At 51.1% G+C, this 16,570-nt stretch overlaps 1 protein-coding gene across 1 annotated transcript; it reads right to left on the bottom strand.

Moving 5' to 3' along the window:
• Positions 1 to 11,548: 11,548 nt before the first annotated feature.
• On the bottom strand, positions 11,549 to 12,469 carry LOC309684261 (olfactory receptor 14I1-like; the record flags this gene model as incomplete). Its single annotated transcript, XM_082500193.1, has 1 exon — positions 11,549 to 12,469. The coding sequence occupies one exon, from the start codon at positions 12,467 to 12,469 to the stop codon at positions 11,549 to 11,551; it is 921 nt and encodes a 306-aa protein (XP_082356319.1).
• Between the last annotated feature and the right edge of the window lie 4,101 nt (positions 12,470 to 16,570).

Genomic DNA, 16,570 nt, shown 5'->3' with positions numbered 1-16,570 from the left:
GATCCATTTTGTACTGGTACACAGAGTAGTCTGCACTGGGAGCTGGGCTGGGATCCACTTTGGACTAGGAAGAGGCTCTGTCTCCACTGGGTGGAATTAAAGGGATTCTGCTTATACTGGGACAAGGCCCATTCTGTACTGGGAGGGAATCGGGGGATCCAGTTTGGACTGGGACAGGGCCCAGTCTGTCCTGGCATAAGTTAGAGGATCCAGATTGTATTGGAGGTGGCCAGTTGGTAGTGGGTGGGGCCAGGGAGTCCATTTTGGACTCGGCTTTGGCCCAGTCTATACTGGGAGGGGTTAAAGGGATCCAGTTTCTATTTGGACAGAGCCCAGTCTTTACTGTCAGGTGTTTAAGGGATCCAGTTTAGAATGGGACAGAACCCAGTCTGTACTTGGAGGGGTTAAATCGAGTAATCTCTATTTGTTGACAGTCAGTTCCGTATTGGCAGGGGAGCAGGGGATCCAGTTTGTACGAGGAGGGGACCCAGTCTGTACTGGGAGGGGGCCACAGCATCTAGTTCGTACTGCCACAGGGACCAGTCTGTAGTGGGAGGGATTAAGGGATTTGGTGTGTACTGGGAAGGGCGCAGTGTATAGCGGGAGGGTTTAAAAAGATAAAGTTTCTCATGGAATGGGGCCCAGTGGTTACAGGGAGGGGGTCATGGGATCCAGTTTGTACTGGCACCTGACCCAGTTTCTGAGTGGAGGGGATAAGGCGGTTGAGTTTGTACTGGGACAGGAACTAATTTTTACTAAGAGAGGATCTAGTTATCCAGTTTGTACTAGAAGAGGGCCCCATCTCTACTGGCAGAGGTTGAGGGGATCCATTTCGTACTGGGTCAGGGCCCAGTCTCTACTGGGAGGGGTTGAGGAGATCCACATTCTAGTGAGACAGGGCCCAGTCTGTCATGGGAGGGGTTAAAGGGATGCAGTTTATACTGGGAAAAGGCTCAGTCTCTACTGGGAGTGGACTGGGGATCCAGTTTGTACAGGGACAGGGCCCAGTATCTTGGACTTGAAAAGGCCCAGTCTGTGCTGGGAGGTTGCCAAGAGATCCAGTTTGTACTTGGATGGTGCCCAGTCTGCATTCCGAGGGGATCAGGGGATCCCACTAATACTGGGTTAAGGCCCAGTCTATACTGGGACACGTTAAAATAATCCACTTTGTACTGGGACAGGACGCAGTCTGTACTGGGAGGTGTTAAATAAAGGCCAAGAAGGCAGATATCATGGTGGAAGTCTGCTGTAGACCACCCAACCAGGATGAAGAGACAGATGAAATATTCTGGAAGCAGCTGAGAGAAGTGTCACCATAGCCAGCCCTTGTCCTCGTGGGGGACTTCAACTTACCAGATGTCTGCTGGAAGTGCAATACAGTGGAGAGGAAACAGCCCAGGAGGGTCCTGGAGTGCGTTGAGGATAACTTCCTGATGCAGCTGGGGAGGGAGCAGAGAAGGGAAGCACCCCGCTGGAGCTGTTGTTTGCCAACAGAGAAGGGCTTGTGGGGGATGTGGGGATTGGAGGCCGTCTGGGGCATAGTGATCATGAAATGACAGAATTTTCAATTCTTGGAGAAGTCAGGAGGGGGGTCAGCAGAACTGCCAGCTGGGACATCCAGAGGGTGGGCATTGGCCTGTTTAGGGGTCTGGTTAACAGAGTCCCTTGGGAGGAAGTCCTGAAGGGCAAAGGAGCCCAGGAAGGCTGGACATCCATCAAGAAGGAACTTTTAAAGGCACGGGAGCAGGCTGTCCCCATGTGCCGAAAGACGAGCCGTCAGGGAAGAAGACCTGGCTGAACAGAGAGCTTTGGCTGGAACTGAGGGGAAAAAAGGAGTTTATGACAGTTGGAAGAAGTGGCAGGCAACTCAGTTGGACTGCAAGGATGTCAGGAGGTTATGCAGGGAGAAAATTAGAAGGATTAAAGCCCAACTAGAAATTAATCTGGCCATGCCATAGACGACAATGAAAAATGTTTCTGTAAATACATCATCAACAAAAGGAGGGTGAAGAAGAATCCCTGTCCTTTATTGGATGTGGAGGGAAACACAGTGACCAGGGATGAGGAAAAGTCTGACGTTCTTAATGCCTTCTTTGCCTCAGTCTTTAAGAGTAAGACCAGTTGCTCTCTGGGGACCCAGCCCCCTGAGCTGGAAGACACGGGTGGGGAGCAGAATGAAGCCCCCACAATCCAAGGGGAATTGGCGAGGGTCCTGCTACATCACTTAGAAATACACAAGTCTATGGGGCCGCATGAGATCCACCCAAGGGTACTAAGGGAGCTGGCGGGAGTGCTCACCAAGCCACTTTCCATCATTGATCAGCATTCCTGGCTAACTGAGGTGGTCCCAGTTGACTGGAAAATAACAAACATGGCACCCAACTACAAGAAGGACCAGAAGGAGGACCTGGGGAATTACAGGCCTGTCAGTCTGACCTCGGTGCTGGGAAAAGTTATAGAGGAGATCATCCTGAATTCCATCATGCAGCACGTACAGGACAACCAGGCGATCAGAACCAGCCAGCATGGGTTTATGAAAGGCAGGTCCTGCTTGAGAAACCGGACCTCCTTCTATGACAAGGTGACCCTGTTAGTGGATGAGGGAAAGGCTGTGGATGTTGTTTACCTGGGCTTCATTAAAGCCCTTGACACTTTCCCACAGCATTCTCCTGGAGAAACTGGCTGATCATGGATTGGGCAGGCGTACACTTTGCTGGGTAAAACACTGGCTGGATGGCCGGGACCAAAGTGTGGTGGTGAATGGAGTTCAATCCATTTGGTGGTCGGTCACAAGTGATGTCCGTGGGGCTCAGTACTGGGGCCGGTTCTCTTTAATACCTTTATCAACGATCTAGACAAGGGGGTGGAGTGCCCCCTCAGTAAATTCCCGGATGACACTAAGCTAGGCGGGCGTGTTGATCTACTTGAGGGTAGAAAGGCTCTACAGAGGGGTCTGGACCGGCTGGACTGACGGGCCGAGGCCAAAGGTGTGGGGTTCAACAAGGCCAAGGGACGGGTCCTGCACTTGGGTCACAACAACCTCATGCAGCGCTACATGCTTGGGGCAGAGTGGCTGGAAAGCTGCCCAGCAGAAAAGGACCTGGGGGTGTTGGTGGCTGAATATGAGCTGGCAGTGTGCCCAGGTGGCCATGGAGGCCCACAGCATCCAGGCTTGTACCAGTAATAGTGTGGCCAGGAGGACTAGGGAAGTGATCATCCCCCTGAACTCGGCACTGGTGAGACACCACCTCGAGTACTGTGTTCAGTTTTGAGCCCCTCAGTACAAGAAAGACATTGAGGTGTTGGAGTGTGTCCAGAGAAAGGCAACGGAGATGGTGAGGAGTCTGGAGGACAAGTCTTATGAGGAGCGGCTGAGGGAGCTGAGGTCGTTCAGCCTGGAGAAGAGGAGGCTGAGGGGAGACTTCCTCGCTCTCTACAGTTCCCTGAAAGGACGTTGTAGCGAGGTGGGGGTTGGTCTCTTCTCCCAAGTAATGAGAGATAGGACTTGAGGAAATGGCCTCCAGTTTCTCCAGGGGAGATTTACACTGCGTATTAGGAACAATTTCTTCAGCTAAAGGGCTTTCAAGCACTGAACAGGCGGCCCAGGGAAGTGGTTGAGTCACCATCCCTGGAGGTATTTAAGGGACGTGTAGATGTGGCCCATAGGGACATGGTTTAGTGGTGGACTTGGCTGTGTTAGGTTTGCAGTTGGCCTCTATGAACTTACAGGTCTTCTGCAATTCTAAATGATTCTATGATTCTTTTGGGACTCCGGACTTTGTTTTGTCCTTGCCCCTTTTTGGGAGGCCAGGAGGTGTCACAGAATTTTCCTACACTCGGCCTTTCTCCCGCTCACACCCCACCACCCCCAGGAAGAGCCCTGAGCCACCAGTGAGGAGCAGGACCTGCCTTCCCAGGGCCTGGGGGTCAGGGTTTGGCCTTTCTACTGCATCAAACAAGCCAAGGGGTTCCTCAGCATTACAGCCACCTGCACAGTGCCTCTGCCTACCTGCAACCACAGCCTCCAGTTATCTCCTCTAACGAGTCCCTGGGGAGGCTTTGGCAGTAACGACCCTCAGTGGGTCAATCAAGGCTTCCAGGTACTTTGCTTCTGACTTGGACTTCTTGAGCACTTTGTTCAGTCTTCTCTCAGTGTCTGAGGCTTATGGACTCAGCACCAAATACAACATGGGGCTCATTAAAAGACAGAAAGCCCTAACAAGGTCTTTATCTTTCTTACCACTTTCTTCCAATCTTCAAGACTTGTACAGCCAATTAGAGAGGTTTCAGAGTGTAGTTAAGGAGGAGATTTCAAAGTGCACCTAATAAAAATGTCTTTTTTATTTTAAAGGATATAATGTGTTACTCATGATTATCGCTTATGATTGTGATAGAAGATTTCTCTGATTGTTATGGATAGAGGGTGTCCCTTCAGGAGGTTTGGACAGGGAGGAAAAGCAGTCCCTGGAGGTCTGACACTGTAGGACAGCTTTGCTCCTCACCTCCCCACCCTCCCCATTTCTGACATTGGCCACCTGGGACTGACACCACTGGTCCTTGCATCAGACTTCTCCACTGAGGTCTGCAGCTGGATGTCACAGCCCCATTGCCCCATCTCCCACCCGCACTCCTCAGAGCCCTGGCTTCACCCAGGCACAGGAGAACTTTTCCTGGTTGTAAGAAAAGTAAAGCATAATCGGTTTTCCTACACAATAACACACACTCCGCAATCACATGCTCAGGACAAGCTCCCTCTCATGAGGCTGCCTTTCTACAAGGGAGTTCTTAGGAGAAATAGATTAGGAAGGTAGATAGAAAAGACAGATATAAACACAATTAAAGAGTTGGCCGAGGAGACAATTAGACTGTTGAAAGACAGGCAAGGTTTTAACTCCCTGAAAGTCTACGCAACAACACAGGTGAGAGGTATCTGAGTGCAGAAAGAGTAAGGGGAGGAGAAAAGTGGCGAAGAATGGAGAGGGCCTTTGCCCAGAGAGTCTGCATCTGCAAAGATGACTTTAGAAATGAACCTTGTCTCAGGAGAAGTGTAAGCACCTGAAAGATTAGAGAAAGTACACACACTGTGTAACGGGGAGAAGAGTGGTAATGAGGTGACAGGGGAAGATCAATATTTCTTTGGAATATCCCTTTTGACAGGTCATGGGATTGGCAGAGGTCTCTGGTGAGAGAGGACAAGCAAGTGTAGCGCCTGTCTTTGAAAGAGTCCAAACGTGCAACCCAGGGAGCCACTGGCTGTACAAGCTCACTTTGGTGAGGAGTGTTGGGCCATCAGTCAGAGTTCTCCCTGGTTACACTTTTGGGCACCAACAACAGAAGAACTTGTCCAAGAACCATCAGCATGGATTTCATGGAATAGAATCATGGAATCATAGAATTGTTGAGGTTGTAAGGGACCTTTAAGATCATCAAGTCCAACCATTAACCTAACCTGACAAAACCATTTCTCAAGCACGTCCCCAAGTACCACATCTAGCCTATTTTTAAACACCTCCAGGGATGCTGAATCCACCACCTCCCTGGAAAGCCTCTTCCAATGCTTGATAACCCTTTCAGTGAAAAAAAAAGTAATCCTAATATCCAATCTAAATCTCACCTGGCGTAACTTGAACCCATTTCCTCTCGTCCTATCACTTGTCACCAGGGAGAAGAGGTCAGCCCCCACCTCTCTACAACCTCCTTTCAGGGAGATGTAGAGAGTGATACGGTCTCCCCTCAACCTCCTCTTCTCCAGGCTGAACAACCCCAGCTCCCTCAGCCACTCCTCATAAGACTTGTCCTCCAGACTCTTCACCAGCTTTGTTGCCCTTCTCTGGACACGCTCCAACACCTCAATGTCCTTCTTGTACTGAGGGCCCAAAAACTGAACACAGTACTCGAGGTGAGGTCTCACCAGTGCCGAGTACAGGGGGAGAATCACTTGGCCTTGTTGAACCTGAAACCCTGTTGAACCTGAAACCTTGTTGAACCTGTGCTTATGATAATAAGCACAAATAAAGAGCTGCCTGAAGACAGAATTCCACAGAGTACTCAAAGACAGGTGAGTTTTAACTGCCCGAAGCTCACAGCAGCAATGGGATTGTGGAGAGGTTTCTGAAAGATGAAAGAGGAGGGGAAGGGAAATGTAAAGCGTAATGGCAAGCGCTTCTGTGCACGTGCACTGCTGGAAAGGTGCCTTCAGACATGGTCAGGTTTGTTAGGAGAGGTGGAAATACATGGAAGATGAGGGAGATTAAATGCAGAGCCTGAGAGAGAGAGTCCTGACAATGCAAATAGAGGGGGAAGTCCATAGCTCTCCTCTTGCTATCAATGAACATCCTGAAAACTCCTCATTTGGATCTCATGGGAGAACATAAAATTTTTATTAAAAGTATTCATGTGTGTCAGGTGATGAGGTGGTGCTTATACACTTGTCAAAATGTCTCAGGCTTTCAGGCAGCGCTCCGCTGTCTGACCATCAGTACCCAGTGGTACCTCCAGAGGACCCCGTGTCTCTGAAGCACATGCCTGGGCCTGGCCGCTGTCCCAGAGGAGCTGCTGGAGACCAGAGCCCCTGGGAAGCTGCAGCTGGAGCCTGGGCAGAGGGTCCCAGGCACCTACAGTGGCACCACCGTTCCGTGTCCCTGTAATTGCATCCCACCCCAATTTTATCATCACTTGTCTTTGCAAACAGAGGCAGCACACAAAATGCCCCAGAGATCAGTATCTGAAAACAGGACAGAACCAAGTAAGGAGGAGAACACCACCTACAATTTTTGATGCTTACAGTTTCAGGTGGCCATTTCCTTCACTCTACGTCTTTCATTCTGCTTCTTTGTTTCCTTATCTTATTAAAATATTCTTATCCTTTCCATCATACTGGGACCTACAGCATTACGAAAGCTAATTTTTGTGTCTGGCACAGTCCCCAGGACCCCCCCAAAAATAGCTCCCTTCCCTGGACTGTTTATGCCACCTCCACACACTCGGTGCTGTGGACCACTCTTGCCTGATGGATGAAAGCAGGTGGTGTGGACACTAAACAAACGACAGATACTGCCTTTAAGCTCTTTCTCTTCCCAGAAGAGAAGAGAGAATTAGGAGAGATTTATGGGGTTTAAGGAAAACTAAAAGTACTGTAATAAAGTATTAAAATAGAAATAAATGATAATAATAAAAATAAAAAATGAAAGATAAACCATATATAAAAATCCAGCATCAAGCTCCCAGGGTAACGATCATGTCACTGGGAGACACTGGGAACATCCCAGCCTGGTTTCAGTGATGGATGGGAACGGGATTCCAGATCTGGATTCAGGAACACACAGAACAGTGTCAAAGTCAAATGAACACATAGAGTCCTCCTCAGACACCGTCCATTGAAGAAAGAGGGCTGACCCTTTGATCCCTCCGCTTTTATACTGAGCATGAGGCACTGTCCGCTCCTCCCCGCAGGTGCGACCCGGCTACGCTGTTCGGCTTCCCACCCTCCAGTGGGGCACATGACAAAGGTCACTGCCCTTGGGTGTTATAGCAATAAGTATAAGCAAGATCCTCTCTGCGCATCATTCTGTGGCATCAACTACAAACATCAGACTTTATTGGCTAGAAGCAGACACTGTCTGAAGAATACCCCTTTAATTTCAGAGAGTGCAGGTAGTTAGAAGAAACTTAGCTGAAAGGTAAAATTCTGAAAAAAAAATGGTAATGTTTTACTTCAAAGCAGGACATCAGCCCAGCTGTCAACAACTGGCTATAAGGAGACTGCAGGAGACCACGTTCATGAGGAATCTAAGGAAGAGTGGGCTAGATGAGGAGACAGTGAGGTAGATTGAGAGCTGAATGTGTGACAGAACTCAGAGGGTTGTGGTTAATGGAGCAGTGTCAAGTGGGAGGCCTGTAACCAGTGGTGTCCCCCAGGGGTCAATACTTGGTCCAATTTTGTTCAATATATTCATCAATGACCTGGATGAGGGGATAGAGTGTATCCTCAGCAAGTTCGCTGATGATACTGAACTGGGTGGGGTGGCTGACACTCCAGAGGGCCACGTTGCCATCCAGCATGACCTGGACAGGCTGAAGAGCTGGGCAGAGAAGAACCTAGTGAGGTTCTACAAGAGCAAGTACAGGATCCTGCACCTGGGGAGGAAGAATGCTAGGCACCAATATAGGGTAGGGGCGGACCTGCTGGGAAGTAGCTCTGAGGAGAAGGATCTGGGGGTCTTAGCAGACAGTAAATTATCCATGGCCCAGCAATGTGCCCTTGTAGCCAGGAAGGCCAATGGCATCCTGGGCTGCATAGGGAAGAGTGTGGCCTGTAGGTCGAGGGAGGTCATTCTCCCCCTCTACCCCCCCATCCTCCCTGAGGATGCGGAGAAGGCCGAGTTATTGAATGCCTTCTTTGCGTTGGTCTTTACTACCCGGCCGAGCCCTCAGGAGTCCCAGGCCTTGGAGAAAGTAACAGAGAAAGAGGAAGACTTCCCCTGGGTTGAGGAGGATCAAGTGAGGGACCAATTAGGTCAATTAGATATTCACAAGTCCATGGGCCCTGATGGGATGCACCCGCGAGTGCTGAGGGAGCTGGCAGAGGTCATTGCTGGGCCACTTTCCACCATCTTTGAAAGGTCCTGGAGAACAGGTGAGGTGCCTGAGGACTGGAGGAAAGCCAATGTCTCTCCGGTCTTCAAAAAGGGCAAGAAGGAGGACCTGGGGAACTACAGGCCGGTCAGCCTCACCTCCATCCCTGGAAAGATGATGGAACAGCTTGTTCTGGGCGTCATCTCAAGGCATGTGGAGGAAGAGAAGGCTATCAGAAGCAGTCAGCATGGATTCACCAAGGGCAAATCGTGCCTGACTAATCTGATAGCCTTCTATGATGGTGTGACTGGATGGATAGATGAGGGAAGAGCGGAAGATGTGGTCTACCTTGACTTCAGCAAGGCGTTCGACACGGTCTCCCACAGAGAGACCTGGACAGACTGGACAGTTGGGCGGAGAGGAATCTTATAAAATTCAATAAGGGCAAGTGTAGGGTGCTGCACCTGGGGAGGAATAACCCCATGCAGCAGTACAGGTTGGGGGCTGACCTGCTGGAGAGAAGCTCTGTAGAAAGAGACCTGGGAGTCCTGGTGGACAAGAGGATGCTCATGAGCCAGCAAGGTGCCCTTGTGGCCAAGAAGGCCAATGGCATCCTGGGGTGCATCAAGAAGAGTGTGGCCAGCAGGTCAAGGGAGGTCATCCTCCCCCTCTCCTCTGCCTTGGTGAGGCCACACCTGGAGTACTGTATCCAGTTCTGGGCTCCCCAGCTCAAGAAGGTAAGGGAACTGCTGGAGAGGGTGCAGCATAGGGCTACCAAGATGATTAGGGGAGTGGAACACCTCTCTTATGAAGAAAGACTGAGGGAATTGGGTCTCTTTAGTCTGGAAAATAGACGGTTGAGGGGGACCTGATCAGTGCTTATAAATACTTAAGAATGGGTGCCAGGAGGATGGAGCCAGGCTCTTTTCGGTGGTGTCCAGTGACAGGAAAAGAGGTAACAAGCACAAACTTGAGTATAGGAAGTTCCACCTAAACATGAGGAGGAACTTCTTTACCTTGAGGGTGGTAGAGCACTGGAACAGGCTGCCCAGGGAGGTGGTGGAGTCTCCATCTCTGGAGACATTCAAAACCCGCCTGGACGCGTTGCTGTGCAACCTGCTCTAAGGTGTCCCTGCTCTGGGACGTGGGTTGGACTAGATGATCTCCAGAGGTCCCTTCAAACCCTGTGATTCTATGGTTCTATGATTCCCCCTCTACTCTGCCCTGGTGAGGCCACAACTGGAATACTGTGTCCAGTTCTGGGCTCCCCAGTTCAAGAGGGACAGGGAACTGCTGGAACAAGTCAAGCATAGGGCAACTAAGATGACTGAGGGGTTGGAGCATCTCCCTTATGAGGAAAGGCTGAGAGAGCTGGGACTCTTTAGCCTGGAGAAGAGAAGGCTGAGGGGAGACCTTATTATGGCGTACAAGTATCTAAAGGGTGGGTTGAAGGAGGATTGAGCCAGACACTTTTCAGTGGTTCCCAGTGACAGGATGAGGGGTAATGGGCACAAGTTAGAACATATTAAGTTCCATTCAAATACAAGAAAAAAACTTCTTTAACTGTGAAGGAGGGTGACAGCGCACTGGCCCAGGATGCCCAGGGAGGCTGTGGAGTCCCCTTCTCTGGAGATTTTCAAGACCCGCCTGGATGCAGTCCTGAGTAATGTGCTCTAGGCAATCCTGCTTTAGCAAGGGAGTTGGACTAGATGATCTCTACAGGTCCCTTCCAACTCTGAACATTCCATGATTCTGTGATAAGGACAGGGGAGGGTGAGGTGGCACACAGGGGAATTTGCAAGGAACCGGAAAAGGCAGGTGAAGGAGATCTCATTGGAATGGTGGGGGCTGTTAAAAGGGTGGTAGTTGTTTGCTTGATGTGTGACGATTGTCCTGGGGGATATTCGGTGGCATGTCCAGCACAGACAGCCCCAGTGAAGACCCTCTTCTGCCAGTCCTTCATGTCTTTCCCAGGAGTCCTGGCTGTGGGAGCACACTGCTTCTTGCCTCCGCCCTGAAAACCCGCCTAGTTATGCTGTACACTGGTGTTTTCTTTTGAGTGTCACAACATTCTTGGGAATATTCTTGAGGACATCTTTGGAAGAAGACCTAAGCCTTCAGGCCCTGCCCTGAGGAGACCCCCTGGTACGCTGGAGGTGCTGTTAGGGAGGCCAGCTCTGTCAGAGCAGTGCTCAGTGCCTGTCCCTCCTGTGCTCACAGGGATACCACACAGCAGGACTAGGAGCTGCCCGACCACTCAGCCTTACAGCAAGGCAAGGGCTCCGGAGGAGAGAGTGGAAGTGGCAAGAGAGCAGGTCTGGCAAGACCAAGGGCAGTGCTGCTGTGCTGGGACACTCCCCTCCAGCTCTGCACACAGGCACTCTCCTGCAGCTCCACAGAATGTCTCAAAGGAAGGGTCTTGGGCAAACAAGTCACAGAATCATAGAATGGAATTGTTTGGGTTGGAAAGGACCATTAAGATCATCAAGCCTAACCATCAACCTAACCCTGACAAAACCACCACTAAACGATGTCCCTCAGCACCATGTCTACCCACCTTTTAAATTCCTCCAAGGATGGTGATTCCATCACTTCCCTGGGCATCCTGTACTGATGCTTGATAACGCTTTCAGTTAAGAATAGTTTCTTAATATCCAGACTAAACATCCCCAGGTTAAATGTGAGGCTGTTTTCTCTAGTCCTGGAAGTTTCTTTATTTAGTTGAAATAGACAGAGAGCATGGGTCCTCATTTGCACAGTCTGTGGGTCCCACAAATTTGGATAAATATGTGATTGGAAACAGCTCACACAGTGACATTTCATTTGAGACAACATTACACAAAGCAAAACAAGCAAATCCGAGAACAATCAAAAAAACAAAACCCAAGAAAAAAAATACGGCAGATGGGCTTGGTCTATAATGAGATAGATTATGAGTGATTTGCAGAAGAAGAGACTTTCTTACTTAAGAAAATCATCTGGTCATCAATTTCCACATTGCATCCTTGAGCTCCTGGTTCCTCATGCTGTAGATGAGGGGATTCACTGCTGGAGGCACCACTGTGTACAGCACAGCCACCACCAGATCAAGAGATAGGGAGGAGATGGAGGGGGGCTTCAGGTGAGCAAATATGCCAGTGTTGACAAAGAGGGAGACCACGGCCAGGTGAGGGAGGCACGTGGAAAAGGCTTTGTGCCGTCCCTGCTCCGAGGGGATCCTCAGCACTGCCCTGAAGATCTGCACATAGGACAGCATAATGAAAACAAAGCAAACAAAAGCAATCAAGGCACTGAACGCAAGAAGCCCAACTTCTCTGAGGTAGTCTGAATGTGAGCAGCAGAGCTTGAGGATGTGGGGGATTTCACAGAAGAACTGGTCCAGGGCATTGCCCTGGCAGAGGGGCAGTGAAAATGTATTGGCCGTGTGCAGCACAGCATAGGGAAAAACACTGCCCCAGACAGCTGCTGCCATGCGGACACAAGCTCTGCTGCCCAGGAGGGTCCCGTAGTACAGGGGTTGGCAGATGGCAACGTAGCGGTCATAGGACATGACAGTGAGAAGAGAAAACTCTGCTGTAGCAAAGAATAAGAAAAAGAAGACCTGTGCAGCACATGCTGCATAGGAGATGGCCCTGGTGTTCCAGAGGGAATTGGCCATGGCTTTGGGCACAGTGGTTGAGATGGAGCCAAGGTCCAGAACGGAGAGGTTAAGGAGGAAGAAGTACATGGGGGTGTGGAGGCGGTGGTCACAGGCGATGGTGATGATGATGATGCCGTTTCCCAGGAGGGCAGCCAGGTAGATGCCCAGGAAGAGCCAGAAGGTCAAGAGCTGCAGCTCCCGTGTGTCTGCAAATGCCAGGAGGAGGAAGTGGGTGATGGAGCTGCTGTTGGACATCTGTTCACTTTGGGCATGGGCCACTGTTGAAATAGGAGAACACATTGACAATATACGGCAGACTTCTCTGAACCAATCCTGTGATATTTCACAAAAAAAATCCCTCCACATTGATTTCTCTTTCTTTGTCATACTTTCATTCGGCTCCTTTTAGTGCGAACACGTTTGTGCTGCGGAGGGAACCTCGTTTGAAGGGGCAGAAATACTCCTCTTTCTCAGTGCTTTTAGCCTGAACACTGGTGAGCTCGGAGGGACAAAAAGGCTCTCTGTGCCTTAGTGCAGTCAGGATAGCTGCTCTGCCCACCAGTGACCTGCTGGTCACCACACAGGTACTCCTGCTTACACCTCTCTGCATGGGACAAACGAGCCCCTAAAAAAGTACTTGAAGAAAAAAAAAATTAAAGGGATTTGTGAGTCTGGGAGAGTCCAGTTTCAAAGCCCATTTCTCCACACAGCTTTCTCTCTCCCTGTGCAGCTGAGCAGAGAGGGATACAGAGGGGTGGAGGGGCTCTCTGCTGCCTGGGGCTGTCCCTGCCAGGAGCTGTTGCTCTGTCCCCAGGTCTCCCCCTGCCAGTGCTGCCAGAGCCCATCCCACCCGATGTGTGCTCAGCTCTGCCCTGCAGCCCCCTCCCAGCAGCAGGGCTCTGCCCAGGGCCACCTCCCTCTGTGCAGGTCCAAAGGAGTGGAGCAGATCCAGCCTGATGCTGCAAGCAGAGGGGATGCTGGTGCTGTTTGTAGGTGGAGGAGTGGGTGAAGGCACTTGATGAGGTTTGTGGCAGATGTGCTGATCTCTCAGTGTCACAGTGACAGCTTCTTTCCCTTAGGAGACAGCTGAGAGCAGAGAGCCTGGAAAGGTCTCTGTCTTTAAGGTAGCCCCTGCCTTGACTTTCCCTTGTACAGCAGAAGGACCCTGCCCTGCCAGAGGTTGTGCTCCTTCCACCCACGGCTTCTCCCCACAGAATCTTTGTGGGAGCTCCCTGGGCAGGCGCAGAGCTGACCCTGGCAGGCGGCAGAGTCCCTGCCCTGCCACACATTCCCCGGGGTGCAGGAACACTGCTGGCAAGGACAGCCCTGCCCACCCCTGCCTGCACACCTATCTTCAAACCCCAGAGCCATCCCTGGGAGAAGGCAGCTGACCTTCATTGTCCCTCTGAATGTGCAGTGGGGCATCCCTGCTCTGAAGCACAATGTCCTTCAACACACCAGAAAAGCCAGGAGAGCCAACCTGACAGCTCCTATCAGACATGGCATGTGCAGGTGTAGGAGACACTGCCAGGAACTCATCTGCATTGCCCCATAGCCACAGACTTACCATGGGAAAGGCTGCGAAGATGTCTCTCCCAGGGAGCTCTCAGCTATAGGAACGACACCCCAAACTGCCCTTATATCTCTCTCCCTTCTCTTGTCTGCCCTCGCTGCCTGCAGGCAGTGCCCTCAGCCCTGCTGCGCTGTGCAGAGGAGCTGCTCCTGGGCAGAGCTGTCTCTCTGCAGCGCTGCCCGCTTGCCAGGAGCTCCCTCCGTCCCAGCAGCCCAGCCCAGCTCAGCAGCAGAGGACAAGCCCACGGTGGCACTGCCTCTATCCCCTCTGGGCTCCCTGGAGGTGTCCCTGGGGCTCCAGGGAAACCTGCTGGGAAACAAGCTGAAGTCAGCACTGATGTTTTCTCCCTCAACTGGGGAGAGACAATTTTTACCAGCAGATTCAATTCTCAATCAGAGAAAGATTGAGGTCCAAGAATAATATTTTTTTGGTTTAGTATTAGAGAGAATACTCAGACAATGCCAGGGAGAAATCTTTTCCCGTTAAGAGGGAAGGGATTAAGCAGAGTCAACAAAGGCTTCTCAGCCTGGGTTTGTAGTCCCTGGGGTTACAACAGGAGTTAGCTCCATCCCATGCCCACCACAAACCCCCAGCAGGTGGCATTCCTCTGGCCTCACTTCACAGGGCACAAAAGCGGCTCCTGCACATAAGCTCCTGGTCTCAGCTCCCTTGTGAAGTAATGGAGAGGGAGGGCAGGAGGAAGATGTTCAGACACAGACACCTGGGGACATCTTTGGTGGCAGGGGTGACCAAGAGGCATGCTGGGAATGGCAAGCTCTAGTGGAGCAGTTCATAGAGACAGGGCAGCATCTGGGGGCATCTTGGTGGAGGCTGCTGGGAAATCCCTTTGGCCAACTTCAATGACAGAAGGTGTCCACGTGGAGGACAAGTGCCCCTGAAACTCTTCCTTCTGCCCAGGACAGGCCCTAGAGGGGTTCAGCTGACCAAATGGAGTCATGTGGCACAGGCAGAGCTCAGTCTCTCTCTTTCTCTTCTCCATCAGCTGTCTTTTCCACATGTCCCCGGAGTATGATGGCAGTTGTCTCACGTGCATCCATTCATCGCCTGACCTAATTCAGGGCAGCTGAACCTCAATTTAGTTTACAGATTCCATCCTGTAGTGCTCGAGGAGGTGCCAGGGCTCTCCAGCACAACTGCATGTGCCTGACAGGGACAGCAGAGGTCCTGTACGGGAGCCCCGTCCCCATCCAGCCTGGCTGTGTGACAGGCATCACCCAGAGCATCTCAGACAGAGTGGGTGCCTTTGGCCAGTGACTGAATCCCACCACTGCAGTGGCACAAGCTCTGGCCCTTCTCTCTCCAGTAGAGTGCATGAACAGCAAGCACATCACACCAGGCTCTCCTACTGTGTTCCTTCGCTCTCTAACTCTGCTGCTTCTTCTCTCCTCCAGTGTTTAACCCTTGATGACACGATCATGGATCAGGCCAATGATTTTCACAGTGGTCCTGAACCACATGATGTCCACACTAAGGACACTCTCAACATCTTCCTTCCTGAGATCAGCTTCACCTCCACCACAGGCCCTCATGGCAGCAGAGACACAACAGAGAGCAAACCCCTCTCCTGCTCAGATCGCACAGCCCAGCTCTGCTTCTCTTTGGCATTGGACTGAGAAGGGTTTGCTCCCTTTGTGAGAACCTCATTTCTTCTTCCCACTGCCATGTGCCATTCACTCCAGCGTGTCTCTGCTCTGAAGCAAACCTGCAATGTTTTTGGGAAGTGACAGCCCATGGCAAAACTTCAGAACACCACAGCTTTACATGGTGTTTTTCTCTGTGCAATACTCAGTGAGGACAGAGAGTCATCAGTAGAGCTTGGGACGCCGTTGGGTCAGGGTGAGGTTGGGACTCAGGGGTGGTGGTTAAAATCTGCTGAGAAATAATCACTGGCATAGGACAGTGTAGGACAGCCTGTGGTGGGAATGGCCCCTTTATGGTTGCTGGGAGTGCCCAACAGTATAGAAACCCTCGTGCAACCGACTATGGCTGCTGTCTCTTCCCCTCAGGACCCCGAGAGGACACCAGGTCCCTACAGCACCAGCATTTTCCTGCCACTTCACTCACCCACTTACTCCATAGAGTCAAGGAGGAGCCCTCGCATTGTCCTGCACTGGGCATCACACACCCCAACATCTCGCTGCCCCCAGGAGGAGTCCTGAGTGTCCCATGAGGGAAAGAAATCCCATTCCTGAGGGAAAGGATCCCCATTGCTAGGGAAGTGGGTCAGGGCTCGAACATCCAGCTTGATGAAACACATCCAGGGCTTTCACAGTCACATACACATTGCATTTTCAACCTGTAACCAGTGCCTCTGACTTCCTGCTTCACCAGTCCCCACGGATGGTCCCTTTCCTGATCATTCCCTCCATGGTCTCTCCAGTGATGGCCCTCAGTAGGGCTCGCTAACACCCTCAGAAACTTGCAGCTTTGCTGCTGCCTTTTACTTCTCCAGAGGCTTGGTCAGCCTGTCAGGATCTGCAGTTCAGGAACGTGGCACCAGAGGGCTCATTCACATGCACAGCTCACAAGCCAGGGTTCTGACCATGATTTCCTTCACTCCTCAGTTCTTATCTGCTTAATGAGAGAGATGTCAACAGTGACAATATTTCAATAATAAAACAAAACTATAAGGAAGGACTTCCTTTTTTCCCACTTGTCTTCATTTGTCTTCTTACACATTAAGTGATATCGGCAATCTCCAAACGCTACTGAAAGAGAACATCTCCAAATGGGGGCTGAATGTGTAGGGCAGTCAAGACCCT

The sequence above is a fragment of the Vanellus vanellus genome (assembly GCF_965231255.1).
Source record: "Vanellus vanellus genome assembly, contig: HAP1_SCAFFOLD_45, whole genome shotgun sequence".
NCBI classification, from domain to species: Eukaryota; Metazoa; Chordata; class Aves; order Charadriiformes; family Charadriidae; genus Vanellus; species Vanellus vanellus.
The sequence above is the reverse complement of the archived record's forward strand: the minus strand, read 5'-3'. Positions and strand labels throughout refer to the sequence as shown.